Source organism: Psammomys obesus, unplaced genomic scaffold (assembly GCF_907164565.1).
Source record: "Psammomys obesus unplaced genomic scaffold, mPsaObe1.curated_primary_1811, whole genome shotgun sequence".
Classification (NCBI taxonomy): domain Eukaryota; kingdom Metazoa; phylum Chordata; class Mammalia; order Rodentia; family Muridae; genus Psammomys; species Psammomys obesus.
This window is the reverse complement of record NW_026590062.1, coordinates 11,528,599-11,555,807: the sequence shown is the minus strand read 5'-3', so window position 1 is coordinate 11,555,807 and position 27,209 is coordinate 11,528,599. Positions and strand designations below refer to the sequence as shown.

The following is a 27,209-nucleotide window of genomic DNA, read 5'->3' as shown; positions in this document are numbered from 1 at the left end:
TGGAGCAGTCTTTGTGGGAGCCTCACTACTGGGGCCTATGAAGTGCTTTTGATAAATTCTGTCAGGGCAGGAGGGGTGGTCCTAGGATTCCCCTTTTACGGATGAGGAGCCTGAGGCTCAGAGAGGTTTAGGAACATACCTGAAGCCTCGCTTTTGGAAACTGTGGAGCAGAGTAGGTATGAACCCTCGCTTAGTGTCACATTTAATACATTTTACTCACATGAGATGGATGAGTAGGTACTGAACGCAGCGTGAACCCCGGCCCTGAAGCCTCCTGGTGATTGATGGTGTTCCGGGGCTGTGATGTGGAACATATCCGCAGAACTTCTGAATAGTGGCATTCACGGGGAGTCTGGGGCCAGTGGCTGTATGTGTTTCCTTTGGGTAGTCTCCTCCTGGCTGTGAGCTCACGGCTCTTGGAGCTAACTGATTAGGAGCTTCGGAGGCTACAGTCTGATGGATTCATGCGCAGTCTTTGAGCTCAGAGAGCCACTGAGACCCAGAGGGAGGGGAGAGGCCCGGGGAAGGAGAGTGTGGTACTGCTGGCCACTTAGGAGCTCCAGTCATTGCTCTGAGCTAGAAAAGTTCCTCTGTGACCCATTGACTTGGGAGCCTAAGATCAGGTCTATAATGGGGATGTACCTTCTTTGGATTCCAGTGGTAGCCTGTCCTTGTCACCTGGTCCTAACTGGGACTGAGATGCCTTTTGGACACTGTCCTTTCTAGTTCCAAGACTTCCCCAGAGACCCAGCTCTTTTGCAATTGTGATAGATCTGAGTGTGAACCTGGGAAAACAGATTTTATTTATTTATTTTGAGACAGGGTCTCATTATGTAGCACCTGCTGGCCTCAAACTCTTCACCCTCTCGAACGCTGGGATTACAGGTGCACAGCCAGCTCAGGCTCATTGACAGACTGTCCTGTCCCCAGTGGCCCCTCAGGCCTCTCTGGCCCTCTACTGCATCTTCCCCTAGTCACGCTGATGGGAAATGAGCTGAGTCATGAAGGCTAAACGTAACATGTCAGCCCTGAGAGAGGGCCTACACAGATGACCGCCCTCAGTGGTTTTCTAAGGGAAATCCCAGGAATTTGGTCTGAATCCTGAGTCTGTCGTCCTTGTCTCACTCATACCCAGGCTGTTTGTTTTTATTTCATGGTTGTGACTCATGTACTCTTTGAAGAAAGAGTTCTTTAGTAAAGGAGAAGGGTTAGGTCAACTTCTTACTCTCTTTTCCTGTCAGTTGAGCCCTGGAATGGAGTTTGTGGGGTTGATGGGACGTAACCTTATCCAGGGCTCTTGGCACTGTCCCGGGTGCCCAGAGCTACCCTACTTACACTCTGGTGTCTCACGACACTGTGGTGGGAAAAGGTTAGGTATTCAGTCTTCCACCCACCTCCTTCACAGAGTTAAAGAGCCAGGTGGGCCCTGGTGGCTCATGGTTAAAACATGGCTGAGGAGATAAAGGCACCTGCTGCCTTGCCTACCATCTGAGTTCCATTCCTGGGATGCACGTGGGAAGGGGAGAATTGCAAGCCACCCTCTGACTTACACATGCGTGTCTTTGTGTGTGCTCCCCCAATAAGTAAGTAAGCATAACACACACACACACACACACACACGGACACACTAAACAACAACGTGCGGACTGTCTGTGAAACCAGTGGTAAAAAAGAGAACCTTTTTCTTTTGATGAACTTGGATGCCCCTGACCTTATGGTCCTTTGCACCACCCAAGACCTGGTTGGGGGCTGGTAAAGGGACAGTTGTATTAGGCTATTGATATCAAGGTCCTTCATTTTCACAAATGCCCTGCAAGCCTTGAGGTTAAGTCAATCCTGGAATCGGCAGAGCTATTAGGTACAGTTAGGATTTTTCTCTGCTTTATTTGTTGTTGCTTCCCTTGTTCTTGTTTTCAATTTATTATTATTACTGATACAGGGTCTCACTCTATAACCCAGGCTGCCATGAACTTGTGTCAAACTTCCCGCCTTAATCTCCTGAGTGTAAACATTACATAAGTAAGATACTATGCCCCACAGATTGGATTGTGTGTATGTGTGTGTGCTTGTATATGTGTATATGTATGTGCCGTGTGTTCAAGTGTGTGTGGAGGCCAGAGGACAACCTGAGCTGCCCTGACAGCTGAGGAACAAAGAGGGTTTCTCTGTGCAGCCTTGGCTGTCCTGGACTCACTATGTAGACAGGCTGTCCTTGAACTCAGACATCTGCCTGCCTCTGCCTCCCAAGTGCTAGGATTAAAGGTGTGCACCAGCCTCTTTTTTGGTTTCTTATTTGTTGGCCAGTCACGGAGTCCCAGTAATTTGTCTGTCTCTGCCCTCACAGTGCTAGGAACTGAGATGACGAACAGGAACCCACTGACACTTGGCTTATTTATATACTTTTAATAATTTTCAAAAAATATTTATAATAACTCTTTTAATAATATTAAATTTAATAATCTGACAATAAATCAATTATCAATTAATTTATTAGTTAATTTGTATGAGTGCTCTGTCTGCATGTACACCTGCAGGCCAGAAGAGGGCATCAGATCCCATTATAGGTAGTTGTGAGCCACCATGTGGTTGCTGGGAATTGAACCCTGCAGCCGGTGCTCTTGATCACTGAGCCATCTCTCCAGCACCTATTCTTAATATTTATGTGGGTAAGCTTTTCCTACATGTATGCATGTTGTACCGTGTGTGTGGTGCCTGAGGAGGTTAGAAGAGCACTGTCAGATCCCCCGGAAGCGGAGTTTCAGATGGTTGTAAAGACCACTCTGTGGCTGGCACACCTGGCTCCCCTCCCACCCCGCAACATGCATCCTAGCATTGAACTCAGGCTTGCAAGCACTTTACCGACTGAGCCATCTTGCCAGCACAGGAGGTAAAAATAGAACGTTGTCTAATGCTGGGGCTGAACCCAGGGCTTCTACATGTGCAGAGTTCTGCTCTGCTGGATTGTATCCTCGGTCTGAGATGTTAGGCTGCTACCCAAGGACTCTGCCATTGGACTGAATCCCAAGTTCCTTGGAAATTGTAATAAGAATAATCAGAAAGGATAAACTGCCACGCATTCTTCACCTTAGCCCAACCTCATCCATCCCTAATTAGTCCTACCTCATTTATAAACATGTCTTCACCTTTTTTTTTTTTTTTTAAGATCTATTTACTATTTATACAACATTCTGCCTGCACACCAGATCATACTATAGATGGTTCTGAGCCACCATGTGGCTGCTGGGAATTGAACTCAGGACCTTTGGAAGAACTGTGAGTGTTCTTAACCTCTGAGCCACCTCTCCAGCCCACATGTCTTCATCCTTATCTGCAGCATTTAAAGCTTATCAAACATAACACATCACTTTATATGCTTTTGAGTATGTAGTTTTATTTAGGTTGTTTGTTTGTTTTGTATTTTGAGATAGCGTTTCTCAATTTGTAGACCAGGCTGGCCTCAAACTCACAGCAATCTACCTGCCTCTGCCTTCCTGAGTGGTGGGATTAAAGGCGTGCGCCATCACTGCCTGGTGAGACAGGGTTTTTCTGTGTAGCCCTGGCTGTCCTGGAACTTGAGAGGTCGGCCTGCCTCTTCCTCCCAAGCACTTGGATTAAAGGCATACACCACCACACCTAGCTTTGGCTGTTGGTTTTTGAGGCAGGGTCTCTCTTTGTGTTTTCTTTATTTGGTTAATGTGTGTGAGTGTCTTTTCTGCACGTATGTCTGCGTAATTTGAACATGCTGTGTCTGAGCTTGGCCGGTACAGCTGATCTGCAGCAGCCTCTGGTGCTGTCATGCTGATACTCTGTGCCCCTTCTCCGAGTGCCCAGCAGACACCCATCAACTTATCCTGAGCAAAGTTACGGTAGAGAAGTGGACAGAGTGGGGAGCTCTCGGGAGGGGAAGAGGTTTTGTGGGTGCTAATAGCGCGTTCTCTGCCAGATGGAACTCTTAGAAAACCTGAGGGTGGCTGACTTGTTCCAGGCCCTTTGGTTGGTAGGGAAGGAGTAGCATTGTGTCAAGTGTGGCCTCACTCTTCAGCAAAGACCAGCGATGCCCCCTGGTGGATATGCTCCTTCCCAGTGCAAATACAAAGTGCTGTTCGCTTGGGTTGGCTTCCTAGTATGTTGAGGGTTGTCACTAGGCATGGAAAATTGGAATCACTAAAGGCAAGGGTGTTCTTTTCCGACCTGAGCATATAATAAAAACATGCAGTATTACAGAGGTGGCATTTAGAGCCCGAGCCCTGGCTTTGCCTCGAGTTAGCTTCCAATCCCAGCTCTGTGTACTGACTGGGCATGCTCGGGCAAGTCAGTTGTCCAAGCGTCCAGTCTCTCGTGCGTCCACTAAGTATAGACTGGAGCTCTGCCTGACAGAGCAGTGACCGTGAGAGTGCCTGTGGAGAGGGTGTGAGCACACAGCAGCAGCTATAATCGGGAGAAAGAGCATGTTCCAGGAAACAGGAGTCATTCATTGCCCCACGTGTGGCCATGCTTCCCTCCTTCACAAGGCGGTCGGTCCTGCTTTCCTTCAGAGTTGCTGCGAGAACCAGATCTTGAATCTGAAAGATAGGAACCCCTGAGTCCTTCTGCATATTTGAGGAGTTACTTTTATAACTCAGTTTCTACTGTGTGAGAGGCCGTCAGTTTCACCGGTATTGGCCATTGGCCTGTTACGGGGCGGTTCTGTGCTCAGAGCTGGGCATGGAGCACTGACGGGCTGTTAGCTTGCATCACCGTTCAGGTTCGTCCAGAGCTCTGCTGGGTGCAAGGGTCAGCAGACTTCTCAGAAAGAGCAGGAGAGCAAACATTGGAGGCTCTCTGTGGTGGGAGCCCAGCTCAGAGTCACTGCCTGCCGGTCGGAGCTGAGCACACTTCTGTGTGGACGTGGGAATTCAAGTTTCGGTCATTTTCACGATTGTGAAATGCTCTTTCGTTTCCACCTCTGCATTTAGGAATGTGAACAGTGAGTGCTCCTCTGGGGATAATGCTCCCAGGCGTTCCCGATGCTCCAGCCTCCGACCTAGAATCGTTGCGGGGCTTGCTGCAATAAGAGCCTCAAACGAAGCTAGTCCCAGATCCCTGTAATAGGATTGTTTACTTTTATACCCAGAATGTCAGGAAAACACTGAAGTCTGCGAGTGGTGTGTGCGAAGGCAGACTTTGAGCAGTTCGTGCTATGAGACCTGAACTCCTTATGAAGTTATCCAAGCCAAAAAAAAAATGTGTGTGCTAGATGTGTCTGTGACAGGATCAAGTGCACTTTCATTATCAAGGAACAGAAAATCCGTGTGAAAGTGTTGAAGGCACATGCAGAGTCAGAAAGCAAAATAAATAGTAAGCTTTTTTTTTTTTTTTTTTTTTCCTTTGAGACAGTTTTGTTCTGTGTAGCCCTGGGTGTCCTGAAACTCACTCTGTTGTAGACCAGGCTGAACTCACAGAAATTTGCCTTCCTCTACCTCCGGAGTGCTGGCATTGAAGGCATGCATCACCACTGCCTAACATTATGAAGCTTTTTAATTAAAGTAATAAAAATCAAGTTTTAGCCAAGAGACAGAGGTAAATGGATCTCTGCAAGTTCAAGGCCAGCCAGAGCCACATGGAGATCCTGCCTCAAAAAATAAAAGAAAGGATTAAAAAAAAGTTAAATTAAAAGAGCTGGGTATGGTTATGCACTCCTTTAATCCCAGCACTTGATTTGTTGTTTTGTTTCGTTTTTTCGAGACAAGGTTTTACTCTGTAGCCATTGCTGGCCTCAAACACCCTGAGCTCCACCTGCCTCTGCCTCCTGAGTGCTTGGGATTAAAGATGTGTGCTACCGGGCTGGAGAGATGGCTCAGAGGTTAAGAGCACTGGCTGCTCTCCTAGAGGTCTTGAGTTTAATTCCCAGCAACCACTTGGTAGCTCACAGCCATCTCTAATGAGATCTGATGACCTCTTCTGGCCTGAAGACATACATCCAGGCAGAATACTGTATACATAATAAATAAATGTAAGGAAAAAAAAAAAAAACGATGTGTGCAACCACACCTGGCCTTCACCTAGTCACCTAACATGTTCTGGGATCAAATAGGGCTATATATAGCAAGATGCTGTTTTTAAAAACAAACAAAGGCCGAAAAGCAGCATGGCCAAGCATGGCCTTATGCCAGTGTAATCCCAGAATCTGGGAGAGTAAGGCAGGAGCATAAATTCAAGATCATTCTGGGCTACACAGTGAGACCCGACTTTTAAAAAAGAAAAGAAAGCAAGCTTGGTTCAATGCTTGTGATCGAAGCATTTGGAAGGTGGAGACAGGAAGATCAAGAGTTCAAGTTCCTTCTGGGCCACAGTGTTGGGGCTAGACTGAACTACAGGAGACACTGTCTTAAAAAAAACAAAAGCAAAAGCGAACAAAAAGCAGGCAGTAGGCTGGGTTGGCTGCTGGCCCCTAAGGCTGTTCTGTGCTCATCCTAGGTGAATGTAGCTGTGACCTTGGGGATTGTGGTGAAAAGAGAGGCTCAACTTTGGTTGTTGTTGAGTTTCCATCAACTGTGCATTTGTCACTGAGCTAATGAGGAACTAGGGTCCTTTTAGACCAGCTGGTGGGTTCATGCTCATCTCGAGTGTAACATGCAGGAGGTGCCAGCTTCCTCAATAAGTCACCCAAAAACTTGGCAGGCTACCTTGTGTCTGTCTCCTTCCCTTTCCAGGCTCACTCATTTCTTCCTCCATGGCACAAGTTTTAGAGAGACACATTTTCCCATTTCGTAGACGAGCAAAGAAAGGTCAAAGGTTCACTTGTTGGTAGGGGGGTGCAGGTTTAACCTGGAGGTTTTCTGTCCCAGTCCAGGGCTGGTTCCCTTTTCTCTGGGATGTTGTGAGAGGCATGGAGTTCACTGCTGAGGTGGAAGGCTGGACTTTGTTCAGCAGGAGGCACCTGTTCTTTTCCGTTGGTGATGTGGTGTCTCCGCCTCGTATTTAATGCTTGTCCACTCCCTAGCTCTTGTGTGCTAAGCCTCTTTCTTTCAGGTTCTTGCTATAGAATCGTGAGCAAGATTGCACTCATGGTGCTTACCAGAGTTGGAGGGAAGGAGGATAAGAAAGCAGAAGTGCAGTGTTTAACAGTCATGATCAGTGCTGGGGGTAAAAAAGCATCGTTATATTCTGGACACTGTGCCGGTTATTTGAGGAGTCATGTGGTTTATTCCTCACAGTCACTCTAGCAGAAGGGCTAACAAGATGAAGACCGTGGTTCAAAGAAACCAAGTTAATGCTGCCTTCACAGACTAGGGAATGAAAAATTTTCCCCCTCTCTTCTTGTTTTTTGTTTTGTTTTGTTTTGTTTTTGAGAAAGGTTCCCACACTGTGGTCTAGCCTTGCCTAGAACTCACTATATAGTCCATGCTGGCCTTTAAACTCATGATCCTCCTGCGACACTCAGCCTTCTGATTTACAGGTGTACATCACCTTCGTGGTTTATGCAGTGCTGAGAGTAAAACTGGTTTGTATGTACTAGGCAAGCACTCTACCAATTGAGCCAAATTCCTAGTCCGAGAAATGAGACTGTATATGAATGTGCGTGGGTGCGTGGGTGCCTGCCTGTGTGGGCAGCTGGCAGCCTGGGGTGTCTTCCTTAGGAGTCATCCATCTTGGTTTCAGAAGGCAGAGTTCCTCCCTGATGTGGAGCTCCATGAGTGTAAACTGGCTGGCCCTGGAGCCCTGGAGCCCCATTAGTCTCCTCGGCACTGGAATCACAAGTGCATCACACCCTCACACCCTCACACCCTCACACTTTGCCTTTTGTATGTGAGTTCTGGAGATTGAACTCATGTCTTCATGCTTGCAAAGCAAATGCTTTGCAAACTGAGCCATCTTCCTAGCCCCAAGTAAGACTGTGTTTATTTATTTAGAGCTGGGTGTGGCAGCACATGCCTATGATCCCAGCACTCGGGGACGCAGAGGCAGGCAGAGTTCAAGGCCAGCCTTGACTCTACAAAGCACGTCCAGGACATCCAGAGGCTACACAAAGAAACCCTGCCTCAGAAAAACAATAACAAACAAACAAAAACCATATTTAGAAATAAATATTTATTTTTTTATTTTAAAAATTAATTAATTTTTTTTTCATGTATGAGTGTTTAGCCTGCATATATGTATATGACCCATGTGCCTGCAGAGGCCAGAAAAGGTGTCAAATCTTATGGAACCGAAGTTACAGGTAGTCATGAGCCACCATGTGGTACTGGGGATTGAAACCAGATCACCTGAAAAATCAAGTGCTCATAACCATTGAGCACTCTTCAGCTTCCTAAGGGAGGAGTACTGATTAATTTATTTACATAATCTGAAACAGGACGGGGATTCCAGGTGTGCACCACTATGCCTGACTCCAAGTGATTGAGAGACTTTTAAACTGTTGATTGTCTGGAGAGATAAATACTCTTAATGCTGTAGACAGAAAGGCCTTGTTTGTTGTACTGAGGCGTTCATTGGCAGGGAGTTTTAAGTAGAAAAACGTCCGTGGTTGGGTCTGTGTTTCAGAAAGCTCACCCTGGCTGCAGTGTCTGGGTGAGTGAAGGGGGGTCCTGGACAAATCAGAAGGCAGCTTGGAGAGCAGTTACAAGGACTGCAGTGATGGGGGAAGGAGGCAGCGGTCAGGGTCAGGAATACTGACATGGTACAGTGTCTCAAGGGTTACTGTTGCAACGAAGAAAAATCATAACCAAAGTAACTGGGGGAGCAGAGGGTTTACTTCACTCACAGTTCCACAGCACAGTTCATCGTGGAAAGCAGTGTGGACAGGAGCTCAAGCAGGGCAGGAACCTGGAGGCAGGAGCTGGTGCAGAAGCCGTGGAGGGGTGCTGCTTACTGGCTTGCTCCTCATGGCTTGCTCAGCCTGCTTTCTGAGAGAACCCAGGACCATCAGCCCAAGGATGGCCCCACCCACAATGGGCTAATTAAGAAAATCAATCATTAATTAGAAAAATGCTGTAGCAATGGTTCTCAACCTGGAGGTCGCACAGGAGTCTCCTAAGACCATTTGAAAACACAGATAATGACATTACAGTTCATACAGTAGCAAAACTTCAGGTATGAAGTAGCAATTAAAATAATTTTATGGCTGGGGGTCACCTCAACACAAGGAACTATATTAAGGGGTGGCAGTGTTAGGAAGGTTGTGAGCTGCAGAGCTATGGGCTAGCCCGCCACCGGGTCCTATGGAGGCATTTTCTCAGTTGGGTCTCCCTACCCTGACAACTGTAGGTTGTGTCAAGTTGACATAAAACGGGGCTGTACACACAGTCATTGGCAGGCTCGGAGTAAAGGCGAGAGTGGGGAGCACTGTGGGAGAAGCCACTGCTGGCCGTGGGAGTGCCCCCTCATAGGATCTGGAGCCCTGTGCTGGCCCCAGTGAACAGACTGTATGTTCTATGCCCAGGGAGTCGCCGGCTGGTGGATGTGATGGACGTGAACACCCAGAAGGGTACCGAGATGAGCATGTCCCAGTTTGTGCGTTACTACGAGACACCAGAGGCACAGCGGGACAAGTTGTACAATGTCATCAGCCTCGAGTTCAGCCATACGAAGCTGGAACATCTGGTCAAGCGCCCCACTGTGGTATGCCAATGCCCCCGTGCCACCTTCCATCCTTGCCTGCCCCCTACTCACCTCCCACGAGGTCTGCCCCTACATTGCTTTCTTCATGAGACGGAGCAGCTAGGTGGGCGTGGCTGAGGCTGGTCCCTTGGGGGTGTGGCGGGGAAGTGTAGAGCTGGGTTGGATCCCGTGCCTGGAAGGGTGGCATGGGTGAGGTGGCCTCGCTGATGGTACCCAGGGACTCCTCAGGCAACGGGGTGGTTCTTTCTGGACCGTCTGCAGGAGGTGTGGGCGTTGCTTACAATGGTCTGGCTTTCAGGTGGACCTGGTGGACTGGGTGGACAACATGTGGCCCCAGCACCTAAAGGAAAAGCAGACGGAAGCCACAAATGCCCTTGCAGAGATGAAGTACCCCAAAGTCAAGAAGTAAGATTGCTGGGCTGGTGTTGGGACTGGGCAGGGGTGGGACCCCGACCTTGTGGGCATTGGCCACAGACTTCCTGGTCCTCGATTCAGGTCTCAGTGTTGCTTTAGAGGTAAAGAATTGCCCCCCACACACACACACTCAGCTGGACCATGGTGGTGATGTGAGAGATGAGTTCCCGAGTGTGAACAAACCAGCATGTCATCTCCCTGGGCCTGCAGGCTCCATGATGGGTCAGGCCTTCTTTCTTCTTGGCCCCGGGGCCTCCACACAGCTTCTCTTGGGGTAGTGATCTGAGGAGAGTGGTACGAGCTGCCTCAGTGGTGTCCATGCTTGTGCACGGGTACACACTTATCTGTTCTTGAAGCCTTGGTCTGTACCCTCAGGTGACAGTGGCCTGGCAGTGGCAGTTTTAGAGGGACAGGTCCACATGGACACTGGTTTTGTCTAGTCTCTCTCTTTCTGTGTGTGTGTGAGTGCCTGAATGTATAGATGTGCTCCACGTGTGTGCCTGGTGCACATACAGACGTGAAAGGACATGTATATACTGCCGGAAGGACAGGGGTTATGTGGATGCTGGGAACTAAGGCTGAGCCCTCTACAAGAGGAGCAAGTGCTTTGAACCACAGAGCCATCTGTCCATCCCATTTCTCTCCTCTTTGGTGTTGAGACCTAGAACCTCTGATCCACAAGCACCTTTCCCAAGCAAAGCTCAGTGTCAGCTTAGTCACCTGACATGCCTTCAGTGGTGCCCTGTGGGTTTGAGGGTGGCCAAGGCAGGGAGGGTTTGAGAGCAGAGACTTCAGTACAGATCACGGTATGTTCTGAGCCTGCTGTTCAGTATGGACGGGGGTGCTTGGGAGTCCTCTCATATTAAGGGATTTGAATAATGGACCATCTGGAGGAGGAAGTCACCTTGGATACTCCTGCCATTACAGACCCTCTGCTTCTCTCCCTGAAATGGGAAGGAGATGCCAGCTTCCCAGAAAGACTGGTGCTGGCAGCCTGGCTCCATTAGCATCTCCGCTGAATCCTGCTGCCGGCAATGCCCCCAGGAAGTCTCAGCCGTGAACTCCTCGGCCCTGCAGCCCTCCATTGAGCCTGTGTGGAATGCAGACCACGTGCCAGGCTTTGCGAGGCAGGCTAGCACTTTCACCCTGGATTTCTCAGTGTTCCTCTCCTCCTGTCTCTCTCTCATTAATTCATGGGCATCTTCCCCTCTAAGCTAAAGTTCAATGTATTCTTTGGATTTGGGCTGCATCAAAGGCAGAGGATGGGGTCCAGGTGCAGAGGGAGGGGAGCAGGGCTTGTTTCCAGTTTTGTTCCGTTCTGATTCAGTCATAGCAGAATGCTCTGAGATGGGTGGATAAAGGGATGGATAAGGCTAAGGGCCTCCACCCTCATTCACCCTGTGTAGCTCATGCCATGTAGCACATGCGTCCATGTTTTTAGGCAAAGAGAAACAAATCCAGACAGGTGAATCCTTCTGAGCTCTTGTTCTCAAGGGGTCTTCTTGGAGGGCAGGACCCAGTTCACTGCGGGGGTGGGGGGAGTTATTTATTCTTTGCTTTGTTTTGTTTGAGACAGGGTCTCTCTACCTAGTTCTGCCTGTCCTGGAACTCACTCTGTAGACCAGGCTAGCCTGACCTCCGCCTCCCAAGTGTGGGGATTGAAGGCCACTATGCCTATTTTTCTTTAAAAAAAAAAATTACTTATTATCATTGTGTGGGCATGTACCATAGTGTGCATCCCCAAGTCAGAAGTCAGGTTTTTGTGGGTACCGAGCGCTTTCAAGTGGCCAGGCATGAGCAGTAAATGTAGACCTGCTGGGCCACCTCTGCTTCCTAACTGGGCTTTGGGGGGCAGAGGAAATGTGAGGGCTGGGAAGGGATTGAGAGGGAGAAGTGGTGAAGACGGAGCTGAAGGAAAGAAGCAGGTTACGAGTGATCCAGTGACCATCTCCATTCATTCATTCATTCATTCATTCATTCATTCATTCAGCAACAATGAACTGAGCATCTTAGTTGTGCTAAGGACACCGGGTGGGGAAACTTTGTAATGGAATGGTCAATTTATGGAGGGACAGATGTGACTCCAACAGTGACAGAAATACATGCAAACTGAATTCTGGGGCTGAGACCACCAACAGAGGTAGGAGATGTCTTGGTACTGGTCTGAGGTGAATCAGCTGGTAAGGGTCTCTCAGTTGATCCCATAGCTTCCCAATATAGCTAGCCTGGCTTAGCCAGATCACTTCAGAGATCTCCTGTCTTGGGCTCGTATGGTACTAGAACCTAAGACAGGCTGCCACACCCTGGGATTTATGTGAGTTTTGGGGATCTGAACTCCGGGCGTCATTTATGCAGTTTCCCTAGTTTGGGGGAGGGTGGGTTGAGGGGGTGTCAATATATAACCCAGTCTGCGCTCAGAGTTTATGATCCTTGTGTGCGCAACTACAGCAGTTTTCATCCCCCCACCCAACTCTGTTCCCCGAGATCTAAGCAGAACAGGATGCATTCTTGTGGGTTTGCATTCTGCGAATGCTCCTGCTGTGTGGATTGGAGGTGTGAGGAGGCTGCCGCCTGGCCTACATCTCAGGGAAGAGGTGATCGCACCTGGGCATATCTTTAGGAAGTAAAATAGATTGTGCTGGGTGGTATGCATTCCTAGTAAGGGCGGCCCCGCCTTTTTGAGGTATTCATTACAGTCTTCGCTTTATGGAATGATTCCTTTAAACGGTTAGACCTACACGCATTTAGAGACTCTTAAGTACCAGAACAATGGGGTATAAATATGTGACTTTTTAGCCCACACGTCTCAGATGTATTGGTGAGATTATGTGTCAAATAGATTTTTCAAACTCCATCTGTGGCCATGGGAACTTATTATAGGATTTGAACCTTGCTAGGAAGGACATTGTCACCTTGAAGATAGTCCATTTGTTTTCCTGAAAAGAAGGCTGATCTCAAATGTTCATAAGCAAGGTGAAAAAAAAAAAATCCCACCATGATGGAGTCCTCTGGGACTGTGGAATGGTTCTGTGGAATTTAATTAAAATGACATTGTTTCTGGAAATCACAGTGCTTCCTCGCTGGAGGCGCCTACTGAACAGACAGCTGACAGGCCTCCTGAATGGAAGGGAGGTTTGCGGACGCGGAGGGGACTTGTGACAAACACTAAGGCTTTTTTCCTGCCTCTGGGGTTTGGTCAGAGGTTTAGGAATTTTAATAGGTTTCAGTTGAGAGTCTTGAGGCGGGGGAAGGGGAAGGGAACCCAGGTATCTGAGACTTGGAGATGAAAGAGTTCTAGCGGGTTTTTTTGCATCAGTTACCATGCAAAAGCCTGCTTTAAGTTAGTCGTCAGGCCGCAGTGCGTAAAGCTAAGGCCCCATGGAGCATATATTGTGACAGGCCGGGCAAGGCATAGAGGGAATGATACAACTTAGTAAGTGTCTCAAAGGAACATAGAACAGTAGGGCATAAAGGAGAGGGAGAACAAAGGGTTGGACTGATGAGTACTGCTATCGCCCTCCATTTCTGCTGTTGCCTCCTTCCCCTCGTCTCTTCCCTGCAGAGAGGCTGTGAAGAATTATCCTAGAACAGTTCTCCCTGGACAGTGACTACCCTGGGGAGTATCCTTGCCCCGGCTGGGCTGTTTCTGGTTGCTCACAGCCATTACCCTTAACTTTAACATCCTAAAGGAAAAAAAAAAAAAATCAACAGAGGCAGGTGTGGTGCCTCATCCCCGAAATCCTACCAGCACATGAAAGGGCTACAGCAAGAAGATCACTGTGCGTTCAAGTCGGAAACAAACACCCCATTCACCCTACCCCATCCCCAAAGTCTAAGACACCACAGGTGCTGTCAGTTTCTGAAGACCGGGAATCTAAAAGCAGCGGGATGGTCTTTTGCTCCAGGGCTTTTGGGAGCTTATGCCAAGGCTTAGGTCTTAAGGTTAAAGCCTGGCTAAAGGATATACTTCTGAAATGGAGCACTCCCGTGGCTGTTGGCAGGAAGCCATCGAAGGTTGAGTTCCTCACCATGTGGAACACTCCACAAGGCTGTTTGAATTGTCTCTCCCGCACGGCAGCTGGTTCCCAAGAGTGATTGCTTCCGGGAAGACCCAAGAGGACACAGTGACCTAATTTTAAAAGTCATATCCTGTTTATTTCTGTTGTGTTCATTAATTAGTCCAGCTCATATTCTAAGGGATACCTCTTTTTTTTTTGTCCCCCTTTTTGTGGTCTCTTTGAGACAGGGTAGCCCAGGCTGGCCTCAAATTCAAGCCAAGGATGATTTTAGCTTCTCTGATTCCCATGCTTCAACCTCTGAACTGCTGGGGTACAGGCATGTGACCCATGTCTCGTTTTTTTAATTTTTTACTTTTTTTTAAATTTATTTTCGAGACAGCGTTTCTCTGTAGCCTCAGCTGTCCTGGACTCACTTTGTAGAACAGGCTGGCCCCGAACTCACAGAGAGTCTCCTGTCTCTGCCTTCCCCAGTGCTGGGATGACAGGCGCGTGCTGGTCTTTAAATTTTTTTAAATTAATATTTGTTTTCTGTGAGTGAATGTTTTGCCTATGTGCTCACATGCACACACACGCACACATACACACACGTACTATGTGGCTCTGCAGAGGTCAAAAGAGGGTACCTGGTCCAGGTTGTCTATTCCTGGAACCCGGTAACAGTTGTCAGCCACCATGTGTGTGCAGGGTCCCAAGCCTAGGTTTTCTACAAGAGCAGCAAGTGCTCCTTAGCACTGAGCCATCTCTCCAGCCAAGTCCTGTTTCTCTGTGGTGCTGGGGATGGAACACAGGGCTTCATGCTACATGCCCAGCCCCTCCCTTTTGTTTCTTTGGTGCTGAGATGAAACGCAGAGCCACGAGTGCTCTCCCACTGAGCTGTAGGGCCAGCTTAGGTTGGCGCTGCCACCTTGAGGCAGGGGGAGCTCCGAGGCAGGGCGGGCTCGGTGTTAAATTAAATTCCGGGGCATGTTTTGAAGCTCCCACAGTCCCCTAGGTCTGCACACATGTGCGCCCTTTCCACTAAGGATTGGGCATGGTGATGCATTGCAGAGAGGGATTAACGAGTCTGCTCCTCACTCCTCCTGCCGTAGCAGCAGGGGCTTTGGCAGTGAGTGTTGCTAGTGTAATGATAGGCTGTGGGCCCACAAACAGTGGAGGAGCCCAGACTCCCAGCAAAAAGGGGAGCTCGTATAAAGCATACGCTCGCAGCCTGGATGACGGGTGAAGGGAGCACTGCCCTTCCCCCACGACTCTGCTGCACGTTTTCGCTCTACTGACAAAACCTGGGGGAAATATTGGGTGGGAATCTGAAACACAGGGTGGCAGTTTCACCGATCACTCCGGCGTCACGCCATCACACCACTGTTCCTCTCCCTCAGTTTGTCCTTCTGCGTAGAGGCGCCGTCTGCCCCAGCCTGCCTCCCTCCCATGCTGAGGGAAGACAGGAGGATTCAGTAGATGTGAAATGTGGAGCATGAGCCCTGTGGGGTGAGAAGTCTGCACGTGTGGCCTTTGGGATGTGGTGTTCTCTGCTTTGCCTCCTCCGCATTTGTTACAGCCACATACGTTTGCTCGAATCAAATGTGGCCACCTGTGTCCTACCAGGTAGGGAAACTGGCAGCTGTGGACTCCAGACCTCAAGATTCTTGGCTCTTCTCCTTCACCTCTCTAACAGTTCCCCTGCTCTGTAGGGGGACTCAGACGTCGTGTTAAACCCTGGCTTATACACCTCAACCATACCGTTGGCAGGCGTGCCGCCACTAACGAGAACATTCACGGTGGTTCAGTGAAGGTCATATAGCTGCTCAGTGTAAAACAACAGTGGCTAGTGGGACTCATGCAGAGCTGAGAGGCTGCCCTTTAGAAATTCTGTTGGTTGTTTTAGACAAAGTCACATGTAGCCCAGGCTGTCCTTGAACTGACCCTCCGGACTCTTATCTTTTAAGTGTTGGGATTTCAGTTAGGTGTCACCACACCCCGTAAAGGTTCTCTTGGAATTATTTGCATAGTTAAGATAACTATAAGTGAGCAAGGCATAGTGGGCACATGCCTTTAATCCCAGCACTCAGGAGGCAGAGGCAGGCAAACCTCTCTGAGTTCAAGACTAGTCTGGTCTATAGTGTGAGTTTCAGAACAGCCAGGGCTACGTAGGGAGACCGTATCTCAAAAAAAACAAAACAAAAAAAAACCCAAACCCAATATATAGTACATATTTAAAAGTACAAAAAACTTTGCTAGCCCAAGCATGTACACCCAGAACTTGATTGGAGCCATGAAATTCCAAGTTAGAGGCTTCTGAGTAGTTCAGTAGGAAGCAAAGTTGCTAAAAGAGAGAATCCACCCAAGGTAAAAAGCTGATGAGAATTTAAGATGATGTTGATGTTCTCTTTCCACAAATGAATCACCTATGGTCCTTCCATCAAGAAACAGGTATTTGTACCCCAAAAACCAATCCTCTCATTTGAACTTCATGGACCAGATGCTAGGGTGGCCTCCTCTGCCAGCTTTCAGCTCTAAATCAGTTTCTAGGTGTGATAAAAATTCTTACCCAGGGACACCTTCCTGGTGACCTGAGCTGTTAATCTTACCTCCCAAGAGGAAAAAAAAAAAGTACACCTGCCCCCCCCCCCAAAAAAAATCTAGCCACTTATAATCTAAGCTTATAGACAGAATGCTGACAGGTTTGGGGAGGGAAGGCACCAGGAAACGGGTTCAAGTGTTTGCATATTTAAATTGGGAGTGATGGAGTTGAAGGGTGACATAGAGGCCAACACTGTCTTCCTGTTACTGTCAACACTTTAGTTAGAACCTAATTACATTGCTGGCTTTCCACAATGTAGCGTTTGACCAAAGAATGGAATTTGGTTTCTGCCTCTTCAGAGACATACAGTCATCTCCTGCCTCTCTGTGGCTCTGAAGGAAGGCCAGGGCTGAAAGGAGGTTCTCTTGTCCCCGGTGACCTAGGGTGGTACTTTTGAGTTGAGCAGAACACTTCTTCTTTTTTTCACCTAAAGGCGGTGAATGGTTGAAGTTTGGCTGTAACTTCAGATTTTGTTGTTGGAGTTGGGATTGGCCAGGTCGGTCTGGGAGGGACTGGGGGATTCACGAAGAAGGTGACTGAGTCCCGGCGGCCACTCCCTGGGTAGTGTTCAGGGTGAGGGGCCGAACTTGCGAACTCCGGCTTCCTCATCTGAGGCGGTGGGCATCGGAGGCTCACACTGTTGCCAAGTGTGGATAGCTGATGTGTAACTAATGGACACTTACCTCATTGAACCCCTGTAATCACCCCCATGCCGTGAGGTTGCGGGGCTCCGGAGGGGCAGGTAAGGGAAGAATCTTCTGGAATGCCCAGCTGAACTTCAGGTTACTTCTAGTAAACTACCCCGAGAGGAAAGGAGTTGCCCAAGGTCACACAGTCAGTCTCCTCGTGCCAGGAGCTTCCCCTCTCCCCATCACACACTCCCCAGGAATCTCAGCTCTGGTCCTCCCATCAGCTGAGCCCGAGGAAGGTGGCTTTGTCAGGTCACCACCTGGGCACCAAGGTGTTGTCTACACCGGAAAACCCGGATACTGCCGGGAAGCACAGGTGTGGGCCAGGGGGCCTTGGTGTGTGTGTGTGTGTGTGTGTGTGTGTGTGTTGGCGCGTGCCCTAGTGTGGCCGGGAGCTCATCCCTGGCGGCCTCTCCACCTCCCTGGCTGCCTCCGCGCCGCGCGGGTGTTCAGTTTCAGCGCGGGGATGAGCGCAGGCTGCGCCTGCCTCCCTGGAGGAAGGAAGGCGGCGCGAGAGGGCCCCGGCGTCCTGGGCTGGGGCCTGGCAGCGCCGTGGAGGGGGCTCGGCCGCCGTCGCCTCCTGGGTCTGGCGCGCGTCGAGCCTCTGCGGAAGGGGACGCCCGGGAGCCGCTCCCCGGCCGCCGAGGGTAACCTCCTTTGTGGCGCGTGGGGCGGGTGTGGGTGGCCTCCTGCCCGCGGGATGCACGGCCAGCGTCGCCGAGCTGTTCTTTGTGTCTCCCGGGGCGGGCTGATCGTGTGGGGCGTGGACGTTCGCGCCCGCGCGGCGCCTCCAGCCCGCCACCCGTCGCCAGCTTTCCTGGGTCTCTCCATCAGCCCCGCGCCCGAGGGGGAAGCCAGTTGGGCCACCCGGGGCAGAGTTTCTGGAAGTTGGAGAGGGAAGGGCAAGGTGGGGCCGCCCCACCTCTGCAGACCCCAGGCCGCGCCCCAAAGTTGGTGCGGCAGGTGTAGCGCCCCGCTGTGCCTCGTGCCTCCCTCCATCCCCGGCCTCCAAGCCCGGAAGGACCAAGCTCCTGCGCTACTGATTTTCAGCAATTTTCCGCCGAGAACTTGCAGAGTGCACAGAAGCCACCTAGCGGGAGGGAGGGTGGGGGTGGGGTCGGGGCTGTCGCGTGCGTGGCTGTCCAGCCTTGCCGTTGCGGAAGCCCGGCTAGCTGGCGGGCTGGCTGTGGCACCAAGCCGAGCCAGGGTGCCCATGTGACTGCGGTGTGCTTGGGAGGAGGAAGCTGTAGAGGTCAGTGCAAAGGCGTCACGCCAGATCGAGCAGGAGCGAGGAGGAGCCCCCCGTCAGCGTGGGTGGGAGCCTTGGAGTAGAGCAAGCCTAGGGTTGCCTTTGCGGGGATGGGAGACCAGCACAGAGCCACTCTGTCACAGCCACTTTCGCTTAATCAGGGCGTGTGGAGTGGGAGGGGTGGAATGGACCCTGAAAGGAGGGGCCCACCTTGGAATTGGCTGGTCTGTTAGCATACAGTGGGCCCCTGAGGGCGGATCCGGACACGGGCTACACTTGGAGAACTTTCTCTGCGCACACAGCCGGAGAACCCTAGTTTTCCCGTGTGAGGGTGGGGGCAGAGGGCTAGAAGATGGGCTAAGTGGGAGCCACCAAGCAGTGCCAGGGGTCTTAGAGCTGGACCACCCAACCCTAGTCCTTTTCCCCTGCTGTACGTACCCCGTGGGCATCCAGCTGCAGGCTGAAGGGCTCCACCCCACACACTTAAATTGTTTTCTCTAGTCTGTGTTCAGCTGAGGCCTGAAGGGGGTGGAAACCAAGGTTAGATTAAAAAAGAAGAGGAAAACAAAAAACGAGAGAAAGAGCTGGTTTTAGGGAAATGAGGACTAATATTTTGAAGTGGAGCTGAAAGAGGCCAGTGTGGTCCATGAGGGTGGGGTAGGGCTTCAGGACCCCCATTCTTTGGGGGGGACGACGATCTCTTAGGTTTCAAGTCTGGGGACCTGTTTGCACCGCCTATGGGTAGGTGGGCCGGCAGGGTGTAGAAGCCCGTCAGGACTTCGGCAGCCCTAGTGCCAGCTTCGTGACAGTCCTGGGCTGTCAACTACACCCCTCCGATGGGGTTGCTAGGCAGCGGGGCTCTGATGTACGGGGAGGCCTTCTGATTTGTCAGCCTCCTGCAGACACATGGTTAAGGCTCCTTCCAGCCTATCCGGAGGAGGGACGCGGGGCACGCTGCTTGCATATGGCTGAGCCCCGGGTCTACCTGAACAGAGAGGTGCAAAAGGCAACCAGGAGGAGGGGGCTCCTAGAGCCTCCAGCCCTCTAGCCAGCCCAGCCCCACGCCCCCTATTCTCTCCACTGGGCCTTGCCGCTGGCTCCTCCCTGCAGGTCCCCGCCCCATTCCATCCCTCTTCCCCCAAACCACGGAAGAGCAAAGTGCAGCGGGAAAAAGAGGTCAGTGGGGTAAGCTTGTGCGCGGGCCTCTGGAGGTGCCGAGAAGAGCATGAGGGAGGGGGAGGTTGTTCTTTCGTGCCCCCTGGGGTTCTTGTGGGTAGGGGGTCAGTGGTAGGGGGTCTAACATCGTTTTTTGCCAGGCCTGGACTTGGAAGGCAGTGGGGTGTCCCCCTCTTCCTGGGGCCAGCATCATGTAGGGCATTGGAACGGGAGACCGCTGTGTGCCAGCGAGGAAGATTGCGCTGCCTACCTCTTTTAGAGCTTGTAAGGGAGGGACGCGGTCAGTGGGTTCCTTCTCGTCTTGAATGCACAACCTGTGATCCAGCATCTATTGCGGGAGTTCTTCACCCCTCTCTGATCCCAGGACCTTCTTTTAATGCCGTCACTTTAAAAAAAAGAAAAAGAAAAAAAAAAAAAAGAAAAAGAAAGAAAGGGAAAAGAAAAAGATAAAACACCTTTGTCGAGATAAAATTCACATATTGTTCACACCGAAAAAGTGTGCAACCCGGTGTTTTCCAGTGTGTTCACAGAAAGGCGCAACCACACAGTTTGAGGACATCTTCATCCCTGCTGGAATGAAACCCCCGCACTCCTTGGTGTCGTTCCCAGCCCCCCCCCCCCCCCCGCCCCCGGCCACCACTAATCTGTCTGTGTGCTTCCTCTTTGGACTTCCTCACTTGGGAACATTTCCTACGTGTGGAACCACGCGGGGTGGTGGGATTTCTAGCCTCGTTGCTTACTTGGCAAAGCATTGCATCCTTTAACTTCATCTGTGCAGCCCTCAACCACAGGAGGCACATCTGCAAGGGCAGGAGTCTCCAGCATGCTTACCCAGTTCTCTCAGTTCCGGGCTTCATTTCTGGGCCGGACCAGCGACTGAATGAGTTAGATGAATGGGGACTGGTGATGGGCAAACTATGCAGGCGGTTTGCTGCTGAATTCCAGGGGGCCCACCTGCTGCAAAAGGGGGCTGGCTGCTGGAGAGAGCAGAAGCAGTCTTAGCTTCAGGGCTGAGCAGAAAGGAAGACTCCGAGGTGGGTGGGGGTGGGGTGGGCGGGGGTTGGAACTGATAGCGGCCTGTGGGTTACCAGTTCTCTTGGGAACCTGAAAACCAAGATGCTGCCTCTGAGCTTCTAGGGTGGATGACCCACGAGATTTGTCACCTGATCACAGGGCCATCCCCCAGGAGGGAAACTCCACTTAGATTTCAGTTTTTGAAAAAAGAGGCGGAAATTCCCCATCTGCAAGCTTTCATAAAAGGGCACCGGGTCCGGCGGCTGCTCGCCTCGCCTCATGCTGTCTGGGGTTGACTTGTGTTGTCTTGTTCCTGCTTCTACACTGCAGGTACTGTCTGATGAGTGTGAAGGGTTGTTTCACTGACTTCCACATCGACTTTGGCGGCACCTCCGTGTGGTACCATGTTTTCCGTGGCGGGAAGGTGAGTGCTCATCGTGCCTCTAGCTTCTGTGTGCGTGGAAAGGCTTGCTCTGCCCACCTGTTACCTCTTTCCCCCTTACCTCCTCTTGGCTATTTCCTTCTGGAGGGAAGAGGCACCTCTTCCTATGTACTTGCTCTGTCTGGTGTTCTAAGTGCCCTAGGCCAGTTTGCAGCTCCCAGGAAGCTCTAGCTTGAAGCTCTTCAGCTTTGCCTCAGCTCTGGCACCGAGCCTTTTAACTTCAAAGGAGGCAGTCACCACCAGCCTTTACAAGAGCATTTTACACCGGGGATAGATAGGACATCGCTCTGAAAAGGAAGGGTGCTCGCGCTATGTTTGCGTGTGACGTCCCTGCACCGATGAAGGCGCTTCTTGAGAATGCCCAGGTGTGGCTGTTTCATCGGTGTCTTTAAAATGACAGTGTCAGAGGAGATTCTGGGAGGAAGTTAACCCACTTGTTTCCAGATATTTTTCCTCCTCTGAAGTGAGCTGAGTTTATTTGGCCATTTTATCATACATCTTAGGAAATTCCCTTACATTCCTTTCCCTACCTCCCAGACAAGCCTGTGGCTGAGGAGAAAAAATGTTCTACCCAGTACAGGAAGCATTCCTGCCTTGGTATTTCAGTTGGAATGGAGATACCCCAAAGGTAGCCAGAACCCTCCCTCCCTGCTTTGAGCTCTGCTCAGGGAGCCCAGACAGACAGATTTACCACTTTCCTTGTCCCGCCCCCAAGTAGGTAGGGCCCTTTTGGGTTTGTTCAGAGCCTGGAAGAAATCATTGGCCTAACTGCCTCCTCTCCCTCCCAAGATCTTTTGGCTGATACCTCCAACCCTGCACAACTTGGCACTGTATGAGGAATGGGTGCTGTCAGGCAAACAGAGTGACATCTTTCTGGGAGACCGTGTGGAACGATGCCAAAGGATTGAGCTGAAGCAAGGCTACACATTTTTCATCCCTTCTGGTAGGTTCCTGTGTGGTTGGTTTGAGGTTGGTCAACCACCAGCTCCTCCAATACTAGGAGCAGCCTCCTGCTGTCCTGTGGTCTCAGCTAGAGTTGGAGGCCAAGTGAGGGCTTCTGTGGGCCTTGGGATTAGGTGAGCTAGGCACCCTGGGGAGAGCAGGTCTCAGGCGACAGAGAAAGCATATAACCCGAGTCATCATACCTGTGAGTTAGACTTCTTTGTCCCTTGAAGGATCCTCAGCCTTCTCCTCTAGGGACATTTGAGTCTTTCTTGGGCCTTCCTCTAGAACGGTGGCTCTCAACTTGTGGGTCACAACCCATTTGGGGGTCAAATGACCCACTCACAAGACTCACATATCATATATGTATATTATAATTCCTAATTGAAAATTCAAAATTAGGGTTATGAAGTAGCAGTGAAAATAATTTCATGGTTTGACATCACAACATGAGGAACCCTGTATTAAAGGGTCGCAGTATCAGGAAGGTTGAGAACCACTGACTGCTCTAGAGATTTCTGTGGGACGAGGACAGGGCCCTTAGGTACTGAAGGAGACTGTGCTATACAGCTTGGATGCAAGCTCGAGGGAAGGGTGATGGCCTTTGCAATTGGCACTTTGTTTCTATGCCTCAGTGTTCTCACCTTAAAAATGGAGCAAGAACTTCCCAGAATGGTGTGGACTAGTGAGTTTGGACCTCCTTCCTGTAGTTTCTAAGAGACAGACAGAGGACTTTTAGCTAAAGACTGAGTTACCAACATGGTGGCCAGGTACCTAGGGGTCAGGGAGTTCCACGCATTAAAGAAAATATTCTGCCCAAGATGAGGGAGGTGATAGTCTTTACCAGTAGACACACACACACATACACGTAGTGAGACACAGAGGCAGACAGACACATGCATACACAGTGAGACACACAGAGAGACACACAAACACATACATTCAGTGAGACACAGAGACACACACAGTGAGACACAGGCACATACACAGGTACACACACATACAGTTGCACACATACAGGCACATGCAAACACATGTAAAAGTGTAAATGTAGAAGGTTGTGTACCTTTTAGTAATTAGACTTTGGAAGATACGTCAACCAGAAAGAGCAGCAGGAAGCTGTTGAGTGATAGGAGTTTGAAGGAGAACGGTGTTGGGTACCTGAGAAGGGTACGTGGGAGTTGTAACTGGCCAGGCGAAGGAGGCTGGCTCAGAATGCATTGTGGGTACCAAAACCAGTCTCTAGATCAGGAATAAGACCTAATTCGGGGCTGGAGAGTTGGCTCAGAGGTTAAGAGCACTGTCTGCTCTTCTAGAGTTCCTGAGTTCAATTCCTAGCAACCACATGGTGGCTCACAACCACCTAAACCAGGATATGGTGCCCTCTTCTGGAATGCAGGTGAACATGTAGATAGAACTCATACATAAAATAAATAAATCTTAAAAAAAATAATAATAATACTATAAAAGGGGGGCGCTGGAGAGATGGCTCAGTGGTTAAGAGCACTTGTCTGCTCTTCCGGAGGTCCTGAGTTAAATTCCCAGCACCCATATGGTCGCTCACAACCATCTATAATGAGATCTGATGCCCTCTTCTGGCATGCAGGTGTAATGCAGTTAGAGACCTCATCTACATAAAATAAATACATAAGTAAACAAATAAGTAAGTAAATGAAAAGACATAATTCAAGCTAGGTGTGGTGGTGCATGACTCTAATCCCTGGCCTCAGGCAGTGAGGGAGCAGCTGAGGGGACCTAGGATTCCCTCCCTCCCTCTTTGGTGCATTTCCAGCCAAGTGGCAGTCATGGTGGTTAGTCCCAGTATGGGCACCCTGTTAGGTACACCTGAGGGTGGCAATGCCCGTGAAGTATTCTGTGAACAAGAGACTTAGGTTGGTCTTAAAGTATTCCCCACCCTTCCTCACCTTGGAGTAAGAACCATCACTGGGATGCTGGAGAAAAGGCTGCTCTTCCAAAGGACCCAGGTTCAAATCCCAGCACCCACATGATAGTTCACAACTGTCTGTAATTCCAGTTCCAGGGGATTTGACACCCTCACACAGACAGACATGGTAGAACATCAATGTAAATTAAATTTTTAAAAATTAAAAAAAAAAAAAAAAAGAATCCTCACTTGGAAACCACTTCTTGAGTTGGGAGGAGGCTAGTACGAGCTGCTAAATGTTATTTACCTCAAGAAACAACTTTGCTGGGCATGGTAGTTGCACTCATCTTTAATCCCAGTTCTTGGAGGTAGAGGCCGATGGATCCCTCTGAGTTCAAGAGAGGAATGTACCTCCTGGTTGTCGACACCAGCTGGTCAGTAATGGTGATTCTGAATCTTTGACAGTGTTACACAATCGGGCCTTTGGCAATCCACCCATAAAATGGGTTCAGAACAGGGGAGATGTACACAAAGCAGGTGAACTGCAGAGGGTCCTGGAGGCATGGGAAATTGGACACTTGCTGCTTAGCTTGGAAGCTTCAGGACCAGGTAGGGTTGAGGCCTGACTTGGGCATCTCTCCGCCTTGTGAGGGGAGAAGCAAATCAGATTCTCAAGGGAGATCGCTCCATTTTGTAACATGAGGTAGATCAGACTTAATGTGTGCTTGGGTCAGGTGCAGCTTTTTGTTTGCCCAGCCACAGTGCCCAGGGATGGTGGCGGGGTGCTTGTGGGAGCTGTGAGGTCATCTCCACAGCAACTACAGAAACGGGGGCAGATGTGTCGAGGGGCCCTGGGGTTGTGGTGAAACTCCTTGTGACTCTGATGCTCTTGGCCCCCTCAGGTCTCAGAAATCACCCTGGCAGTGGGTTTTATGGGTCACTGTGTTCCTTCCATGGCTACATCTGTCCCCAGTTGCTTGGCCTGAATATAAGCTGTTTATTGCCTTCTTATTGCTGATGGCAGATACCAGCCTCTCCTGCCCAGTTATAGCCCAGGGTACCAGTTCTAGGCTTCCCAGAGTCTTGATGTGAATGAGCTGCCCTCAGCAGAGTGGGGACCGTGGGGTTTTGAATGCTACCATTTCCCTCTCTTTTTTTCTAAGGCCATCATTGAGACAGTGATGCAAAAGTGAGCAGGGGTGGAGGGGAACTCAGCAGCCATTTCAGTGTAACCAAGTCTGCCTGATCCATCTGCGATGCCCTAGGGTGGGCAGCAAAGTTGGTAGAAGCCTCTAGAATCCCTTAATAATTGGGCATACAGATTCCCTGCCTCCTTTGTTTTGTTTTGTTTTATTTGTTTGCTTTGTGTTTTTTATTTTTTTGAAACAGGGTTTCTCTGTGTAGCATTGGCTGTCTTGGACACTCTTTGTAGACCAGGCTGGCCTGGAACTCACAGAGATCTGCCTGCCTCTGCTTCCCCAAGTGCTTAGATTACATGGTGGTGTGAGCCACCATGCCAGGCTAATTCCCTGCCTCCTTACAGGGGGCAGGGGTGATCAATACATATTAATGTGGGCACCGTCCTTTTCCAAACTGACACCAATTGTAATTGCTTGTAGCGATTAGTTCCTGCTCGCCAGGTTCCCCCCAAGGAAGGCAAGAGTCTTCGTCAGGTGGGAACACATAGCTGGATGAGGGATGGTTTCATGGGGAGAGTTGTAACCAAGCGCCCTGAGCTCAGGCTTGGATAGAGGGAAAAGTGTGTGTGTGAAGGTGAAGTATGAGAATAGGACCTTGAGGCTCCAGGCATTCTAGGTCCAGTCTTAGGAAGTGTTATTTGAATGTGGCTGACAGTGGTGATGACATCAGTAGCAGACAGCACAGCGCTGCTTGGTGAAAACAAAGAAATGTGGTTCGGCAAAGATCATTTAGCAAAGGCCGGAGACACCATTGTTGTTGTTGGTGGTGGTGGTTTTTGGTTTTTCAAGACAGGGTTTCTCTGGGTAGTATTGGCTGTCCTGGACTTGCTTTGTAGGCTGGCCTCGAACTCACAGAGGTCTATCTGCCTCTGTGAGTGCTGGGAGTAGAAGCATGCACCCGGTACATGCTCCCTGGCTCAGCAGTGATGCTGGGACTAGACCGTCTGTTCCTAGCTATAGCCAAGCCCTCGGAGGAAGGTTTGACCATCAAGATCTTCAAGACAGGCACTTGCCTGCAGCATCCCAGCACCTGCCTTGAGTTAGCTGGCTGAGGCCCTCAGGCTGTCTGGGAGCCTTGGGGTCTCGATCACAGGTCCTTGCACATCCGTGCCCCACTCTGCCCTCCTGGTGCTATCTTTCCTTCCCTCCAGTCTTGTGAGGGGATCTGGGGCTCACCCTGCTTCTGCCCTCCCCACTCAGGTTGGATCCACGCGGTGTACACCCCTGTCGACTCTCTGGTGTTCGGCGGGAACATCCTGCACAGCTTCAACGTGCCCATGCAGCTGCGGATCTACGAGATCGAGGACAGAACCCGGGTAAGAAGGCAACCCTCTCTCCCCCGGGGTGTGCTGGCCTTTCTCAGTGCCTCTTCAGTTCCCTCCCACTCCTGCTCCATATCTCAAGGTGGGCTTTTGGTTCTGGTTCTGCAGTGAGCAGTGAGGCCCCGCACAAAGGCCTATCCCCAAATCCCTGGAGCTTCTGTTTATGGTCAGGCCACAGGCAGACAGAATCCTTAGTGTAAAAAATGATTGTACGTACCTGTAATCTCAGCATTTGGGAAGTGGAGACAGGGGGATCGGAAGTTCAAGGCCAGCCATGGCTACGTGGAGTGGGACAAGTCTGAGCTATGTTTTTTTTTTTTTTTTTTTTTTTTTAAAAAAAAAAAAATCCCTTTGTGGACAAACGTTTGTATATGTGTGAAAAGTATATGTGTGTGCTGGAGAGATGGCTCAGTGGATAAGAGCACTGTCTGCTCTTCCAGAGGTCCTGAGTTCAATTCCCAGCAACCACATGGTGGCTCACAGCCACCTCTGCTGAAACCTGATGCCCTCTTCTGGCGTGCATGCATACATGTAGATAGAGCACTCATACATGAAAGAAAGAAAGAAAGAAAGAAAGAAAGAAAGAAAGAAAGAAAGGAAAGAAAGAAAGGAAAGAGAGAAAGAGAGAGAGAGAGGAAGGAAGGAAGGAAGGAAGGAAGGAAGGAAGGAAGGAAGGAAGG

At 50.1% G+C, this 27,209-nt stretch overlaps 1 protein-coding gene across 5 annotated transcripts in view; it reads left to right on the top strand.

Moving 5' to 3' along the window:
• Kdm2b (lysine demethylase 2B) overlaps window positions 1-27,209 on the top strand; it is a 119,945-nt gene that overhangs the window by 18,794 nt on the left and 73,942 nt on the right. For 3 of the 5 annotated variants that reach the window (XM_055606001.1, XM_055605998.1, XM_055605999.1), the window contains exons 5-9: window positions 9,422-9,600; window positions 9,899-10,005; window positions 21,070-21,163; window positions 21,971-22,124; window positions 26,408-26,523. In XM_055606001.1, the coding sequence (XP_055461976.1) occupies window positions 9,422-9,600; window positions 9,899-10,005; window positions 21,070-21,163; window positions 21,971-22,124; window positions 26,408-26,523 (650 nt within the window). Of the gene's footprint in view, window positions 1-4,905; window positions 4,967-9,421; window positions 9,601-9,898; window positions 10,006-17,917; window positions 17,948-21,069; window positions 21,164-21,970; window positions 22,125-26,407; window positions 26,524-27,209 lie in introns of those variants that run through there. The other 2 variants (XM_055606002.1, XM_055606003.1) reach the window with 2 other exon arrangements.